Source organism: Rhipicephalus microplus, chromosome 6 (genome assembly GCF_043290135.1).
Source record: "Rhipicephalus microplus isolate Deutch F79 chromosome 6, USDA_Rmic, whole genome shotgun sequence".
Taxonomy (NCBI): Eukaryota; Metazoa; Arthropoda; class Arachnida; order Ixodida; family Ixodidae; genus Rhipicephalus; species Rhipicephalus microplus.
Genome location: NC_134705.1, coordinates 110,469,588 through 110,487,691, shown reverse-complemented (window position 1 = coordinate 110,487,691; position 18,104 = coordinate 110,469,588). Strand labels below are relative to the sequence as shown.

Here is an 18,104-nt window from a genome sequence, read left to right as displayed (position 1 = left end):
TGTTTTTTCAGTAATGGCCGCATTTTCATATAGCCAACACATTATTTGCCTTTCCTAGAAATAGGAACGCGATAATTCAGTTGCATCAACAAAATTATCGTAATGGATTAGGTATTTTACAAGGCCTACAGCTAATTAAGTGGTTGCGTTTGTATTCCAACGTACTTGTGGGTTGTGACATTATGAAGTTTCTAATTATTCAGTCCATGACTTGTCATTACGTATAAAAAATTACAAGGTAGGCAAGTCCGATTCCCCTCAAAATGTTCGAGAAAGTCGTAACGTTCGAGCAGATCTGGGGCCATTTATCCTTAAAATTCAACACGTGTCTCAAGTGTCTTTTCAGGTGTTTTGACCTTTGCAATGATGATTTAAAAGGCAGAATATTTATTTATGATATCCCGTACGTGGGTACTTTCTACTGGACTATAAAAACCAACTGCAGCAGCAAATGCAATCTTCTTAGGACTACGTACGTGCTTGTTTCTAAAAGAAGCAGATGCATTTTAACTCAATCTTAGAGGAAAACACTTTTTTCCTATTGACAATATGGTCTCGCCTGCTCCAGCAACAATTGGCTGGTATGAAACTTTCACCTAAATACCACAAACTTGCATTTTAGCGAAAATATTCTTGGCCCAGTATCATCACTATTGAAGGGTAGAGTTGGCATTTTGCTCTTATATATTGGTGGTTTTATTTAGGCATCAATTTGCTCGTAAAATAAGTGTAAAATGATTCTAATGTATAGAATAGCCATATTTTGCGATAGAATTGAGATTATTCTTGAGCTTCTGTGAGTGATGTACTTCGTCGCATGTGCGTTATGGCAATTACTAGACTTGAAGAGCGAGTGAACCTTCCTGGCAAAAACCGCATTATTCCGGGTTGTAATCAGTGTATTATTGTTCTTTCAATCAATTGATGGCCTCTAAATGTGTTCCGATTCGTTTCATTCCAATCTGTTTCAGATCACTTCTTAAGGCGAATGTACAGATGCCCAATATCTTCCTTCTATGGGTATTTTGATTCAAATTTATCTTGGTTAAGCGAACGAAACACATAATAATATTACGCGAAATGAGACAGGCCGTGACTATTTTCAAGTGTGTTGCCACCGACCAAGACGTCGTCATCTTCTGTACGCAGAATGGTTCACCCTCCATGGGCTAGCTACGTATCATTGTCCTCCGGCTATAAAACCACTGTCTTGGTGCACTTTATACGTGGTCTTCAGTAGCAGGGCGGTATATTTTCAACATACTGACGTGAACTACGTCACAAGGGATGTTCGCAGACAGGTTAGTCTAGGAGAGTGAAACGACTTCTTAGGTAATGTCCATTACTTGTATTATGATCTGGTAAGTTTCCTTGTACTGAGAGAACAACTTCTCCCGCAAGACGACAAGCTGGGCACCAGAAAAGAACTAGGGAACCAGGTTAGAGGTGAGTGTTTGCTTTTGTAGAGAGCCTTGTGGGTTGCTTGTGAAGCCAACAGCCTAGAGCGGGTATCTAACGTGCGTGATCAGTGCGAGCGATAGCATCACGTGCCTATTCGCTCACTCGGTGGAGGTGTTGTAGTCGGTAGTAGGGTGTCCAGAGGTCAGGTCAGATTACGGCCGTAGAGCATATAAAATGGTGAATAACCTGTGGTATCTTGGCGAGATCAATTACAGGTGAACGTAACGTGAGGTAGTGCTAGGTCCAGGTCTTGGTCGTCAGACGAGAAGTACATCGAGAACGTTTCCGTGAGGGTGCGATGTACGCGTTTGGTAAGATTCTTTGTTTGAGGATGGTGGGAAGTTGTCAACTTGTGCTGTGTTGAAGAAGAGCGCAAAAGGTCATCGAGTACGCTAAACTCGTAGCGCTAAAACTGTTGCACAGAACTCGAAAATAATAAGTGACTTGCAAAAGAAGAAGGAATATTAGCCTTTTATTCTTCATAACCGAGTTCTGTCATTGAACATCATGTGCTCCAGTATATGCCTCCTCGCCCGAGAAAAAAGCTAATTGTGGAAGGTGAATACAATAACAAACTAACTAGGGCACGAATGAAACATTTTGGGTGAGACCATGTTTATTGTTTGGTGACGATTGTAGTCGTAGTGCTGATTTAATGAATGTGGTCACGTGTGATTGAAACAGTTGGAGCAATCGGGTCATTTTTGACCATAGATTGTGCTTTTGAGTTCATGTTAAAGTAAACAATACATCAATTTAATTAAAAACCTTATAAACTAGGAAGGTAATTAGGCGTAATAACTTCCTGTGAAATGTAGCGTAGTTTCGGTTGGTGCATTTGGCTATTTTTTCAAAACTAAACGCCGCATCTGCTTTTGCGATATGGACCGCGCGTTATATTTGTGAGAGGCTGACGAGGTACGAAAGTTTGACTGCAATAGTGTACCTGTACTTGCCTTGGCTCCAATGTTTGTTCGTTGTCATTATTCTTGAGCACAAAAAGAACTTTATTCCCCTTACTCCGTACATTTATAGTGATAGTCTCGTTCTAGCAGACTTGAAGCGAGTGATTATTTTTCAACTGGTAACTGTTATCAAGTTCAAGTGCTAATGGACACAAACAGGGCAAATAGGAGTGCGCATATACACGAGAAAGTCTATGGGAGTATGACCAATGCCATGGCTCACTGATACAGCTTAGGAAAAGCTCTATCAAGATTGCAGGTTGTGCCCTTGCCTGCGAGAAGTTGTGTGTTTGTCAACGTTTTGTTCTTTGCAATTTTAACTCAAGTACTATCAGAATTTTGTGCATCCTGTTAAATGTGCAAGTCAATGCCACGCGAAGAAGTGTGGGATTAGTTGCCTATGCTGCATTATTTCCCTAACGTAAGTGAGTGTGGTGAAAAACATTTCCCTGGAGAGTGTGGGTCATGATTTGACGTAGAAAATGGGTGTGCGGGGCCGATTTATTTGTGATTTGTGTGCGGGGCCGATTTAGTATTTCAGGGGGCGCGGGAATCGGCATGATGGTGATAGCTGTGAAACGATAAAGCTCGCCTATGCGCGTGATCGTGCGCGTACCTCGTGAAAAGCTCCTGAGCCACGGGGACAGCTCGGCTAACCTCAGAGAGCAGAGCACAAGGACAAGTTTGGGCCACGGCCTGACTGCTCGTTCTGACCCTCCATGTCCGGGCCTCGTCTCGGCGTTGAAGTCCTCGGGTGCGTGCCGGACTGGGCATTGCCCCAACTCACCCCCGGGTTTGTCTGAAGCAACGTTCGTCACGGTCAGCTGCTGCTCTGGTCTCGGAGGGAGACGCTGTCCGAGGTCTGTTCGCGGCAGTCAGCGGTACGCTGTGCTCGGTGTGTGTACAGGCAAGCCCAGGCATTGACCACCGTACTGGAATGCCCCTGGTGGTTATCTTCTGGGCCGGGCCCCGCCTCGGTACGAACTCCGCGAGCACAAGGCACACTGCCTCCTGACTACGAGAGAGCTCAAGGTCAATCGCAACGTTCACGCTCCAAGAGTAGAACGTGAGTAGACCAAATAGAACATTAACTTCCCTTCCGCGTGAGACCGTGAATGCGTGTACATATGTGTGAGTTTATGTAGTGTGTATTCCCTTGTTCGCCTTCGTATATATAAAAGTCTGTTGTTGTTCTCGAGCGTCCTTTGTCTTCATCTGGCTAACTTGCGTCCACAGTTGTCCACAGTGAGATATCGCTTGCATTAACGACTTTGTGTATTTTGCGTAGTTATTGATATATTGTTGTCAAGTTCGTAGCGAGTAACTTATTTCTGAGGGTGGTAAGAGGAGGCTTTGATGAAGGCCTTGACTATCGAGGAAATCAATCATGTCAGGAAATATTATACTTATCAATTACTGCAGTCTAACGTCCCAAAACCTCCCAAAACCACTATATGATCATGAGAGAGATAAAGATTCAAGGAAAGGCAGGGAGGTTAACCACACGCACATCCGGTTTGCTACACTGTACTGGGGAAGGGGTGAAGGGGAGAAAAGAGGTTGCAGAGAGATAAGAAGGTAAACACAATCACGAGCACACTCGGAGGAGTACACGCGGTCTAAAGGCGGTCGCTCACATTTGTTGGCTTTAAGTAGGAGTGCTGTAGTCGCTTTCTGCGCTACTAAGGCCGATGCCCAAGGTCCCAGAATCTTCTGCACACAGAATGGTCTAGAGTCAAATTGATTCAAAACCATCCGGAGCTGGCATCGCTGTGTGTCGTAGCAAGCGCAGCTTCACAGGACGTGTTCAATGGTCTATTCAGCTCCACAGTAGCCGCATGTAGAGGTGTCTGCCATACCAATGCGAAAGGAGCACACCTTTGTGAATGCAACACCCAACCAAAGGTGGCATAACAGTGTCGCATCAGAGTGGGAAAGTTGTGATTGTAACTGTCTTGAGCGAAGGATCCAGTTCATATAAGTGACACCTTTGGAAGCTGGTAGACGACCGGAACGTGCGTGTAAGATCTCGAGCCAGCAGGTAAATTTGTCTTGCTGCATCATTCCTTGATAAAGGAATCGGGACCGCACGGGTTCCTTCATGGGCTGAGCGTGCTGCATCATCGGCTAATTGATTTCCGGTAATACCGATATGTCCAGGCAGCCAATAGTATATAATATTATGCCCTCGTGCTAGCTCTTCATGATGGCAATGTCTTATTTCATGTACCAATTGATCATGATTCCTCCTACGCATGGCAAACTGCAAACTCTGAAGTGCTGCCTTCGAGTCACAGATAATGACCCTTTTTCCTGGACGCGCTCAAACAAGATATTGTAAAGCAGCCCTTATAGCAGCAAGCTCTGATGCCGTAGATGTAGTCATATGTGACAAGTTAAATTTGATTGTCATTGCTGCAGCCGGAATTACAGCGGCACCTGATGAGCTGCTGGACGACACGGACCCATCAGAGTATATCTGCGTTCCGTCCAAGTACAACTCTTGTAATTATAGCAGTGTTGCTTGCTTCAATGCTTATCTGGAGTGAATGCTTTTCTTTCTGATACCCGAAATTTCTAGACGTGCTTGCGGCTGGCCGAGGCATCACAAAGGACATGCAATTCTCGTAGTTGCGTCATCCTGATGGAGTTCTGTTTAGGTGCTTGGCTATGACGTCAGAAAACATAGCACGTAATGTTTTTTATGATCATGAGAGATGCCGTAATAGAGATATCCTGAAATTTCTACTACCTCGGGGTCTTTACCGTGCGCCAAAATTTCCGCATACGGGCCTCAAGCAGTTTCGCCTCCACCAGAATTGGGGCCGCCGTAGCCGGGATTCAATCTCGCGACCTGCAGGTCAGTATCTCAATGCCTTAGCCAGTAGACCACTGTGGCGGGTAAACAATATGCTTGAAAAAGAAACATTGTTGGGAAAAAGTTCCCTTACGCACACACTCTTGCAGATGCGGATATAGTGGACTACCCAGGCACGTCGAGCACACTGAAACCCGAAGCGTATCGGATGGTTTGACGTATCAACAATACTCGTTTTAGAACAACAGATATCAGATTTCTCGAATTGAAATGGACGCAAAAGCTCGATCATTTATATATAACTGCACGTTTTGAAGTGATTTTCAGGCCTAATAGTCCTGCTGTGCCCGAAACGGTGCTATGGCATTTCTTATGGTTGTGTGTTTATGTCTCAAGTTACTCTTGTGTGGCGACGTGTAAGTGAACATTGGACATACACAAGAAGAAACTTTTCAAGAGCTGCTCCAAGGAAGGCCTTGAAATGTCACCTATATGAATTAAAAGCTGAAGCAGCAGACATGAAAAAGGTGATAAGAATCCTTAACGATAAAGTGAGTGAAAGTAGCACTGAACCCTCCTTTTCTTCAGGACAAGCTGATGGAGTGCAGGCAGCGCTGCAGTCGGTAGACCATGTCAAGACAGTTTAAGCAAACAAGAACTTAGAGATCTGGAGGACCGAAGTAGACAGTATAATTTGATAGTTCATGGAATACCCGAATTACCCGATGCGACAGAAACGTCTCCTATGAACAAGGTTGTGAAATACATGTTTGAAAATAAACTTGGCGTGAAATGTAGATCAATTGGTCGCATTCATGGACTTGGACATCACAAAGTAAAGCGCCCAGTAATCATGTAAATTAAATATTTCAACGAAACGAAGAAAATCTTCCCTAATGTAAAAAAAGCTAAAAGGTAGATCAACGTTCGCACAGAATGACTACTTCGCATCAATATTAAAGGAAAGCTAAAGCACTTTTCTAAACAAAATAAGTAGGAGCGTGTGAGGATAGTTTGATCCATGCTGAATCATAAAAGGAACGTGAGTGAACGTTAATGACACTTTTTGGAGAAAAAATATCGTGGCTGTGGCCGCCAGGCTTCTTGAGACCCTGAGCAAACGGGGTGACGTCATTCTCGATATTACGCGTCTAATGCAACAGCAGCACTGCTGAAGTGTGGCCTCTACGATTAGTTCATTTAACGGCACATGATGAGTTAGTCACGGGGGCCATGGCTGAAGATAAGAACACTCTTTCGGGGCCAGAGAAAAGAAGAAGATGTATGTTTCGCCACCCACACTTTCAGCGCACTCGTGGGGTCGGAGCTAGACTAGCTCTTATTTCGCCTGTTCGAAAGCTCCTCCTGCTACAACCTCAAAAACAATTATGACATCATCAACAATAATGTCGGTGCTTCCTAAACACGAACCTTGATTGAATGTAAAATTCCTTCAGCTTCCTTTTAAGAAAACGATAACTACTCTGGAAAAGTGTCAAGAGTGAAAAGTAACTTAGATAGAAGGGCTCGCTTATGCACGACAGGCTATGAATAGATAAAGAGTACTTTAATTACGATGAAATGCTGAAAAGCGTGTCAAAAGTACAAAAACGGCACAGTCCACGCACGTAGAAGGTCATCGCAATAATACATCAAAATTATTTTGTGATGAACCTGATGCCTGTAAAGCCTAATCATGTCCGAATATTCAATGTAAACACCCACGGTGTGAAAAACAAACCGATACCTTGGAAAGTTCGTTGCTGCAGTATGATCCTCATGCAAATGTTTCGACAGAAACCTGGCTTAATCAGGAGATATGTGGCAATGACTTATTCCTCCTTTCTTAGGCAGTATTTCGTTTGGAACGGCAGGCAAAGGTTGGTTATGCGGTTATTTTAGTTAAAAATAGTGTTCAGATGATGCTATCAGATGACTTAGCAGGCATCAAAAGCCTGCGTGATAAATTCGCTAGCTCGGACCAGAGTTTTATATTGGACGCAATTTCTAAACCTTTGGACGCGAGAATGGATGTATTAGCGATGCTGCATAATGAAACGCGGATGTATGGAAATAAGATTTTTGTTCTTATCGGTAATTTACCCTACCAAGAGTAGATTTAAATGCATTGTTTCTAGTAGCTCACAAAATGAACACATTAAAATTACGTTCGATAGAATTTTAAGGTATAATTTAAAGCAGGTAGTCGTTCAACCAACTCGTGTAAAGAATATACCTAGCTCTGTGTTAGACTTGGCGTTCTTTAGTCATGATTTTTCTGGTTACACTGTAGAAGTCGAAGCAGGGCTCCCTGCCCACCATATCGTAAGCACATCGTTAGCGATCCAACGACTACTAAAGTATAGGCACGTATCTGAACGTCCCTTTAAAGACTTTTTCTCCTAGCAACGACCCAATAATTCTAGAATACATGAAAAACTGTTTCAGTTATTCAGAGCACAGCAACGCTGGATTATTTTAGAACAAGTTAAAAGACCTGTGTCACTATTTCCTAGAAACTTTAGAACCCCCCAAAACGAAATAAAGGTTAAAAGCAAACGACTTGGATGAATCGTGAATCAATTAAACTAAAATTCAGGATAAAGAGATATAAAAAGGAGCATGCGAAGAATGAAAAATAAGACAGATGAAGATGACTTCGCACGTGCGCTTCACGCAGAAAAAGACTATTATTTCAAGTATTGTTTCCTAACTTCACAACAAATGATGCTGACAAGACTTGACAGTACTTAAAAATAACAAGAAACCATTTACTAGAATATCAGTTGACGGGAAGCTGCTGACAGATTAGCGTGACACTACTCAACACTTCAACTACTTCTAAAGTGTATTGTCTAGAGCCGCAACGACCCGATGCCGAAGACGGAGAGTATTATATCACAAACCAACGCCGACGTTCTGCAGTGGTACAGAACGAGCAGACGCCTCTACCCACCGCCTCACCGAGACCTACAACGCAGAGAAGCAGCCACACGACGGCAGTTGCAAGTACAAGCCATATGAACCGCCGTCTGTGCAAAGCACGTTTTCCCAGAGGTTTACACCACTGATGTACGCCAACACTGCAAGAAGGCGCGAGCCACCCAGAGACACCTCCTCTGGGACTGTGCACCACCGCCTGGTAACCGAGAAGTAATGCCAACTGCCATAAGCAGCAAAATCATCAGCCGAGAGCCGGGCAACCAAAGAGACGTGGTCCAGCACGTGCTTAGCATCCTTGAACGCCAGCGGCTGAAAGCGGCGCCCCCACGGGTTTGACCCGAGTAGGTTGCAGCTCCGGGACGTCCGAGCACGCTAGTGTCTCGCTTTAATCCCCCTACCCCTTCTCCCTTTATGCCGGATCGCCAATAAAGTTGCTTCACTCACTCACTAGAGCAACTGTATGCGCTTGTGACGGCACATCCCTAACTATCAGATGCGAGTTTTCTATCGTATTCTGGAATATTTATTATGCTACGTAACTTGAAAACCTAGAGTTGTTGTGGTGCCCTAGCATATTTCTCAAACAATATGCCGAGCTTCTTGCCAACTTTACCGTAACTTTGTTTCGTGTGTTATTCATTACTGCTCAATTGCCTAATGACTGAAGACAGACCGAATTCTTCCTGTGTTCACGAAAATTGGCAGGACACGTATACAAAATTATTGTCCAATAACACTGACTTCCCCATGTTGCAAACTCGTGGAGCATATTATAGCAATTCCTGTCCGTGATTTTCTGGAAAATAATGCTACACAGCAGAATATCAGCATGTTTTTTCGCAAACGGTACTCAACGATCACCCAACTAATAACGGTAATCATTCGTTAGCTTCATTTCCTGATTCTAACGGCCAAGCAGACGTAAAATTTCTTGATTTTACCAAAGCGTCTGAGAAGGTTCCGCATGATAAACTGTTCATAAAGCTTAGAATTCTTGGCGTCCCTGAACATTTTATTGGATGAACTTCTGCTTACCTGACTAACAGGAAGGAAAATACTGACACTAGGTCAACTTTCTGAAAGTTTGGCAGTCACTTTAGGGGTGCCACAGGGCAGTGTCCTAGGCCCCGTGCTTTTCATGGTTTATAATATTGATATTGTAAAAGTAGTAAGCCCTGGTCGTCAAGTACGAATATTTGCAGAGGACTGCGTATTTTTCAAAGGAACTGTTCATCCCGATGATCAAATTGAGTTAAAATAGCAATCGAAATAACGTACTGCAGTGGTGCGAAAAAAGGGGAATGGTTCTGAACACTGATGAAACCACACTGTTTCATATAACGCGTGAAAAATACCCTGCATTTTACTTACCAGCTGGGGTTTTCGCCACTTGCGCAAGTCGACAGCTATAAATACTTAGGTGTTACGATAACAACTACCTTATCGTGGAATAAATATACAATTATCATTTCCTGTTCCCCATTCAAGAAGGTCTGCTTTCTGAAACATAAGCGTCATTATGGGCCGAGCAATTTGAAATTACTTTCGTCGTAATCTTGGACAAGACCTGAATTAGAATACGTGAGTGCAGTAGGGGACCAATACACTCAAGCTAACATCAATTGCCTGGAAATAATTGGGAAAAAGCAGTCTGGTTGTTTTTAACAAGCTATTACGAGTCGACTATCTTTCTGATATAATGAAAGCGAATAGCACTTCCCTTCTAGGCACGCGTCGAAAATAGACAAGAATTGACCTTCTTTTTCTTCTCAGTTGCGAACTTGCGATTCACCCATCGCCATACCGTACATCAATGTCAACCACACCCACAAGGCACCATCGCGCTAAATTCCAAACACCTCATTTCTGCAGAACAGTAGCTTATAAGTACTCAAATTTTCCACGGACAGTATCAGTTTTGAATAAAATAACTCATGCATCCTCATAGTATCTATTATCTCCTTCGCTGCAAAAGAGAATTTTCTTGGAAATCGTCTTGTATATACTTTTTTTATTGTATGCATAAGTATTTATCACTTTCTTGGCATGAACAGTGAAAATGCTTGAGTTTATCTTTTTGCATTTATTATGTATTTACTTTCAAAGTAATCGCACAACATATTAAGTATAGAGTTGTAGAATCCTTCTTTTATTTTTGTTCAGTACATGCATTATTTTGAAATAATTTTAATGCCGCTCTTTGTGTTTTCTATGATATTATGAAACCCCGAGCTCAAACAATTTGTTGTATCATTTATTGCATCAAGTATGTCCTCTTCAAACTGCCCACCTGTTTGAAGCTAAGGGTCTGCAGTATATAATAAATAAAAAATACGTGATAAAAATGTTGTCTTGAAAGAGGTGATCAATGTGTTCCTCCGAGTTCAGCAATGCCGGACAATAGCCCGGCGAGCTTTAGGATTTCATATATATAATGTTCATTTTATTCATATAAAGACCGAAAGCGTCCCCTGCAATCAATGTAAATGTTGCCGTGAGATGACAGAGCTATAGTGTCTCTTTCGGGAACTGTTTTGAGGAGTCGCGCAGCTCGGTGGTCGAATACATGACCTGAACTAGAATGCGTTCATTCAATTCGGGTACTAACCGCTATTTTTTATAACCACGTCCCCGCAATATTTGCGCCTGCCTAGCATTTTGTGATATACTAGTTACACAAAGTTATCCCCGAATATTGTCTGAAATGCAGGCATCGCTGTGGCGGCTTGGAGAGAAAATGTCGATAACCAATGGCTTATACCCCTATTCTCGGGACTGTGTTTTGCCTGAAATGTGCCACGCGTGACGGGAGGGAACAGTTTCACGACGCATGCGACAAATATCCAAGTCTATTGATGGTATGACCTTCTTGCATTCGTCATGCAATATTATCATCTCAGACACATTTTGGCGTAAGTGAAGTTAAGGACACAATCACGTGAGCACACAGACGTAGGGGGCAATATATATATATATATATATATATATATATATATATATATATATATATATATAAAACCGCAAAAGCTTGCTAGGTTTGCTGAAAATGCTTCACATTGCATGTACTCTCGGCTATTTTTCTGATGTGCCTATGAACACATAACCAGCTGAACCTTTTAGAATTAATAATACATGATATCTCGAAACATCGATAATTTCTTCAAATTCAGAGTGCTCAAGAAAGCATCTGGCACGATTCTCGCTGGCATGCACTTTGTCCTCTCATTGACTAATTGTTTTCTTGGAGGCAGATTTGTTAGATAAAAAGGAGCCCACATACTGTGCTGTCAGGAACAAGTAACACTAGTGTAAAGGTTTACCATTTGATCCTCGCAAATTGACTGTTACATAAACGCGATGCCCCTGAACATCTCTACGGGACACTATTTCGCGAGAATCTAGAGTACAAATAAGCGAAATCAATTTCCTCCCCAGCCCTCGCAGAGGAAACATGCCTCAGCTCTGTGAAAAAAGCACAAAGGCATGTGGGTTGAGATGATTGTTCTATGTATAGACCATGTAGTTAGTAATAATGGCCTGTTTGATTGTCGCCCCGTCTAATTATGTTCCCGAAGCGTATGGCATGATTCGCATCCGTCGTGCTTTGTGGTGGAAGGATGCGTGTACGAAAGCGATAAGAAGGACAAGGCATTACACGATTGCCTTTCGACTACGTGTACAAAGAGAGCACTTAAATTTCAACTTTTTAATTTCTTTCAAAGCACGCGGAGGCATTTGAGACAATGCTGGTAGTTTCACACGATAGGCGTTATACGAAGTTGAACGTGTTGTCAGCCAAATCTCAAGCTATCGTGCATATGTGGCAGTTTTTTCTGTGTATTTGTTGTCGTACGACTGAATTACCTTTCAAAAAAAAAAGGTGAGGACAAGTGTACGGCGACAAAGCACACGCTGACGGAGCAATTTTTTGCAACTTTACTTCATAATATGCCGCTGAGAGCCAAAAAAGTGGCCGACTGCGCACAACTGTTAGTTGTGGCCGACTTAAGTTGCTTTGGAGAAGATTGACTGGTATGTGGGGTATGACGTGCCAAAACCACCATATGATAATGAGAGACGCCGTAGTGGAGGGCTCCGGGAATTTCGACTCCCTGGTTGTTTACCATGCGCCCAAAATGAGCACACGGGCCTACAGCATTTTCTCCTCCATCGAACATGCAGCCGCCGCAGCCGGGATTCGAACCCGTGACCTGTGGGTCAGCAGCCGAATACCTTAGCCACTTTCGATAAGATCGAATATTGAGGTACATCCAGAAGCTAACGCAAACTCCTTGATAACCGTTTCAGGAAATCACGCCTGATTACGAATCATTGCAAAGGCATAACAATCTCATCATTTCATCTGTCCAGCAGTTCTTCCATGATATGGATTAGGTGTTATGAGACGCAACATACATGGCTATATTGTAGCGTGGTGTGCGCATTTCAAATATGAGAGTTACCGAAAGCCACAAGGAGACTTAGTCTTTCGTGCTGCTGCTTATTTCAGATTTCTCGAACTAAATCACGATTGCTTTTTCTAACAAGAAAGTGTTTCATTGTGGTGTTCATTAAGACTTCAGTGACGTATTTTTGTGACGGGTAAGACGTTGTGAAATGAACGCCAGAAAATGAGAAGGAAAAAAGTCAAAGCTTTGCCGCAATTGTGAAGCAATGAACGCGACAGCAACAAATTGGATGGTTACGTGCAGAATGGAAAGCATATCGAAACGTGCCCTGCGTTTCTCACGAAAAAAAACGCACAAAACGTACTCACAGGTACAGAATAACGCGAGCAAGCGTCTCAGTTTTTACTTTGTTGTGTTAGAAAAGCGCACCCGTTTCGCAAACGGAGGCTGCGCAACGATTGCAGTGACGTCTGTGCGCCCCGTAACTACAACAGAATCGTTCCAACTAAACTCAAAGGCTAGACAAGACTTATGATTCTCCCCACTGCAAGACAAGGGCGCGTGATCGAGCGCACACCGCATTGTTCTTTACGCGGGCTATAGTACGCGTGAGAGATGAGAGCCGTCGCGCGCTCACTGCGCCATTTTGCTGATAATGGTGAAAACACGATAGGTCCCTTCCCCTCCCAGAGATGGCCGGCAAGAGCGGTGAGTGGTAGATATGAATAGCTTGCAGCTTGAACGTTGAAGGAGGTGCCTCTCGGTGGCTGAGTGGTTAATGCCTCGCATGCACGACGCGGAAGTCCCACATTGATTTTTACGCACCGGGGTGTTTTTTTCTGGGTTTTTTTTCTTTTTTTCCGTTTTCATACATATAACTACGTATACATATACGATGCATGACATCGACGACGATGTCTACGTCGACGCCGACGCCGGCGGCGATACCCAGTTGAGAGTGTGCATATAATTATTATCGCAATAAAATAAACGGAATCGGTTCCGCGCTACGGCGGGACAGCGAATGAGTGGGCCCGTCCCAAACGGAATACAAAACAGGGAGGGGTGGCGTGGGCAAAGGAACCACGTCCCCCGCACCTCGTGACTTTGAGCACTTCTTGCTTTTTAAAGACGATAGTTTTTCTTGGGGTTCTTCAACGGAAAAAAATAGGTCTGCCTGTCTGTCTGTACATTTTTCTGTCTGTCCTCTTCTAACGATACCTCAAATAGCACCAAACAACCAACCCCATCCGCAGCACCCACCAATATTTCTAAAAATTTAGCGTTCATAGCTGTGCAATTGTCAACTAAAAAGCAATTATTACTCATATTTCAGGCGCCATAACAACACATTGATGTTTTTGTATGTCTGCCTTTATACTAAAATAGGCACACACAAGTAACTCTAAGGGCTGTAGCGTATAATCGCGCTGCGCTGACATTGCAAGGCGATGCTCAAAAAGAAAGTGTTTCCAACGCTTTGCTACGACGACACGGTGGTGGCACCTGCTCGTCGCTTTGCGTTCTACAGCTTATCACCTCCGAGACAAGTGCACATCTTTCTGCGCGTGCGCGCAGGCCTTTGTTTTTTAAGAGAACTGTAAGATGGCGCTTGTGTTTAACGTGCCTTGATGTGCTCGTTCGCCTCCGCTACACGCTCGACGCACTCTAAGGCAGTGTCTCTATAATGTGGCATTCACCAATTTTCTTGCGCAGAACATCAAATAAACGTTTTGTCCACTCACTCCAGACGCAAGACTATCGTCTTTCGACGACACTTGTAGTGTAAGATGCAGATTCGGGGACAATTTTTTTTGAGTGCGTGGTTTTTTCAATGTGATCGCTCGCGCACGCGTTGGCAAGTAGTGGCCTCCCGCAGCGATCTCTGTAATAAGCTTTCTCGCTCAGACCTATGGGGCCGATGCTGAAAGCGGAGTTTCTGCGACACGAGCTCTCAAATGATATCGCGTTAAAATAATGCAGAATAACATCTTCTGTTGAGCGCCGAACCTATGAATGCTTGGGCAACGACGAAGAGCGCCCTGTGCTTACCGACTAAGCTAAAAACACTTACTCTATTTGGTATGAACGCGCCTTGTATCTTTCACACATTTTCGCTCGCTCTGTGCTAACGGTTGGCGAAGTGGGGTGGTGCCGCCACCTGTGAGTGCCCATCAGTAGCATCCCGTAGCGTTTCAAAAAACATTTCACTGTTGTCCACCACATATACTGCAGGCAATGAAACGATCTTGTTTTCTTGACTTACCCGCCACCACTTGACACCAGGCGTTAAATATGCCAAAGTTGATGGGTCAAACTGTAAAGGCAAAATACATGAAACTATTACATTATTTTACTTGGTTAATACTGTATCACTATAACGGGCCCACATCTAATAAATGAAACAAGTCCTAATTACACTGATCTTGCCGGCTACCGTCACATTGGTGAACTATCAGTGAGTAACACTGATAGTGTTTCTTTCTAGCTTGCCTCTAGTGTGTTTCCGAAACAGACCATTTATTATCTCAAAGGTCATTATAAATTCAGAAGTTCTCAATTTATTCTGAGCTGTGGACAAAGTACCACCAACATTGCAGCCACCTAATTTCCAAGTGTCGCAACGCAGAAAGAAATGCTCTGAGACACGTAGGAGTGTGCTTGGTAATTATATACTCATTACTGACAACGTTGATTATCACGAAAGTGGTAAACGTTAGACCCCTTCAATTCACGAATAATATTTTGTGTCTCCTGAACTGGCAGTTCAATGCAGTAATCTTAAACACCATGATATCATTCAACCAGCTTTCTCGGTTAAACATCAACGAAAATAAATTCTATTTCAAGTTATATGTGCAAAGATGAACGAGTTCCCCCCAAGGAGGATTAAAAAATTGCTGAAGTGGAAGCTCCCGCAATGCCTTGCCAGCAGAAGTGAAGCCATCTTCTGCCACTGCCAAGATGGCGGAAACATGCTCTTTTCTGATAGTGCTCACTTAGAAATCAAGTGGCTCTGATATGTTAGTGTAATTCTACGTTAGTTCTATATTAAAAGACAGTTGTTCTCGACGAAATAACACACAAAAACGAGTATGGATTACTGAATATTCAAAGGGCTTTGAGTCCGATCGGAGGCTCACTAAGAAAAACTAGCAACTTTAAGACGCACTTGGAGCACTATGTGACCCGAAAAAGTTTCCACATTACACTCGTTGGGCGTGTGAGTGAAATGTTCCGTTCTTAATCGCTGAACGGTGATGTTTTATCATGCCCCTAGAAAGGTGGCCGCCGCAGCCGCCATTCTGCCAGAGGTGCGGCTTCACTCCTAGGCTACGATTTCCTCTCCAGCAATTTTTTAAATCCTCCTTGGTTTTTATCAGTGAGCAACGCAGGTCTTGAAACGAAACAGCCGCTAATCAACTTTTGTTCTATATTCTATAGAATGTTGTGCATCCATGGCGCTATGTTTGCATCCCAAACATAGCCCCGCCGCGGTGGTCTAGTGGCTAAGGCACTCGGCTGCTGACCCGCAGGGCGCGGATTCGAATCCCGGCTGCGGCGGCTGCATTTCCGATGGAGGCGGAAATGTTGGAGGCCCGTGTGCTCAGATTTGGGTGCACGTTAAAGAACCCCAGGTGGTCTAAATTTCCGGAGCCCTCCACTACGGCGTCTCTCATAATCATATAGTGGTTTTGGGACGTTAAACCCCGCATATCAATCAATGCATCCCAAACATAATCTGATGGCATACTCGCAATATTGCTTTGTACTTGTAAGCCACATTTTTGTTTTCAAAATACTCTGCGAGCAACATGAGATAAACATTTCCTGGCTCTATATTTCATATTGACGCTATAGACTTAGTGATTTATATGTATAGAAGAGTTTTAATAACTGAACACTATGGCGTGTGCATAAACTTTAGTGAAAGTAATTTCTAATAGAGGCCGACGTTACCGTCCAAATAGAGGTATAAGCACGAAAATGGAGCAGATAGCATGGCGAAATAATGTAGCTGCCTGAACATTTTAATACCAAAATGCTGAATCAGCGCCAAGCTTCTGGAAGTTTGAAACTCTTTTTTTCGTTTTCTTAAGTACTGTGTTTGCTCCTCTCGTTCCTGATTTTTGTGTTTTCCCGCATTTACTGTATTTGTACCTTTATTTTTGTTCGGTTAATTTTTTTCTCAGTTTTCTTATCAGTTGGTTTCGGCATTTTTTTTTTCAATTTTTCTGACATTGTAGTTGTATTGGGCCAAGCACACCACAGCGGGGGTCTTCAATGCGTTCTGCCCTTAATATTGAGTAGGCGCTCGAAGAACAAGAAGCAAAAGACTTCTTGGCGCGAGCGAGGGTTCAACGTGCTGCAAATGGCTTTTGCCTGAATTACGCCAAAAGACTCCGATAGCATACGATTACAGCACACGACTACAACGTACGACATCATACAGCAGCCCGGCTCACTAAAGCGGTCCGCACTAATAAATAAAACATTGCTCGCACTTAGCCGTCTGTAGTAATGCTTTGTGGCCCAGCTCTTACAACGGCAGCCACTTAACAATGCGGGCATCACAAAAGCTACAATACCGCTTACTTACACCTGGTGGAACTGTGAGTGCAAAGTTTACGAAGAGAACCAGAAGGCAGGCAAGAAGTACATGTCGGCTTTCCCTATCCATGTTCCGTCAAGTAATTCTTTGTTAAAGCATTCAAAGCGACACTCAGTTTCTAAGCTTCCATTCGTCAAGAGAGACAAAGACAGAAGAGAAAAAGGTTCTGTTTTTAGGGCTGCTTCATGGAAATTAGCGACAAGAACATGTGCGGGGCCCTCCGCGAATTACTGCGTGACACAAAGAGATTGTCTTGCTAAGTCATTCATAAGCAGTATTTCAAAACCAAGCTGAGATTTAGCATATCAGGCCTACTGTAGTTTCATAGTGTAGCGTTGTTACACTGCGTTACTGTAACCTACTAAGAAATCACGCATTTGGAGTATTTCTGGCATTCGAAATTTAATTTATTCTCTTGTTTCATTTCGTTTTTTCGGTTGGTGTAAACATCACCCTGTTCTGTTGAAAAAAAAAGTAACCACTCATTTTTTTGCCCTGCGTAGTCCTAATTGGTCACTTACAATAACCGACAGCTGCTCGGTCATTCTCCCTTTCTGGGTAAGAATGAGAACAGAGGAACACGAAAGGAAGCAGGATGCTTTTGCCGGTGGCAGTATATCACTGGCATGTTCCAAATATAGAGGTAAAGGCGACTCTACGTATATAAATTGATAAGGTTGCTATACTTGACAAGTGTTTGATCTATTTTTTTGTCTTTAGGCAGGCTCTTGTAATGCGCACTTTTTTTATGTATGCAGGAATAGCAAAAGCTTATAACTGCAATCATTCTTTATGACGCCGTAAAAAAGAACTATTTCAGTGGAGGAGCACTGACGCGTGGCCATCTACTGTCTATAATGTCTACGAAATCACCAATTCATATATGCGCTTCTTAT

The 18,104-nt window shown here is 43.2% G+C and overlaps 1 protein-coding gene across 1 annotated transcript in view; it reads right to left on the bottom strand.

Moving 5' to 3' along the window:
- The window catches only part of LOC142764870 (uncharacterized), a 43,175-nt gene extending 25,845 nt beyond the window's left edge, over window positions 1-17,330 (bottom strand). Inside the window, exons 1-2 of the mRNA XM_075865414.1 lie at window positions 17,197-17,330; window positions 14,863-14,913 (exon numbers count right to left, since the gene is read on the bottom strand). Of these exons, the coding sequence (XP_075721529.1) occupies window positions 14,863-14,913; window positions 17,197-17,277 (132 nt within the window). The 5' untranslated portion in view covers window positions 17,278-17,330. The remainder of the gene's footprint in view (window positions 1-14,862; window positions 14,914-17,196) is intronic.
- Window positions 17,331-18,104: the final 774 nt, after the last annotated feature.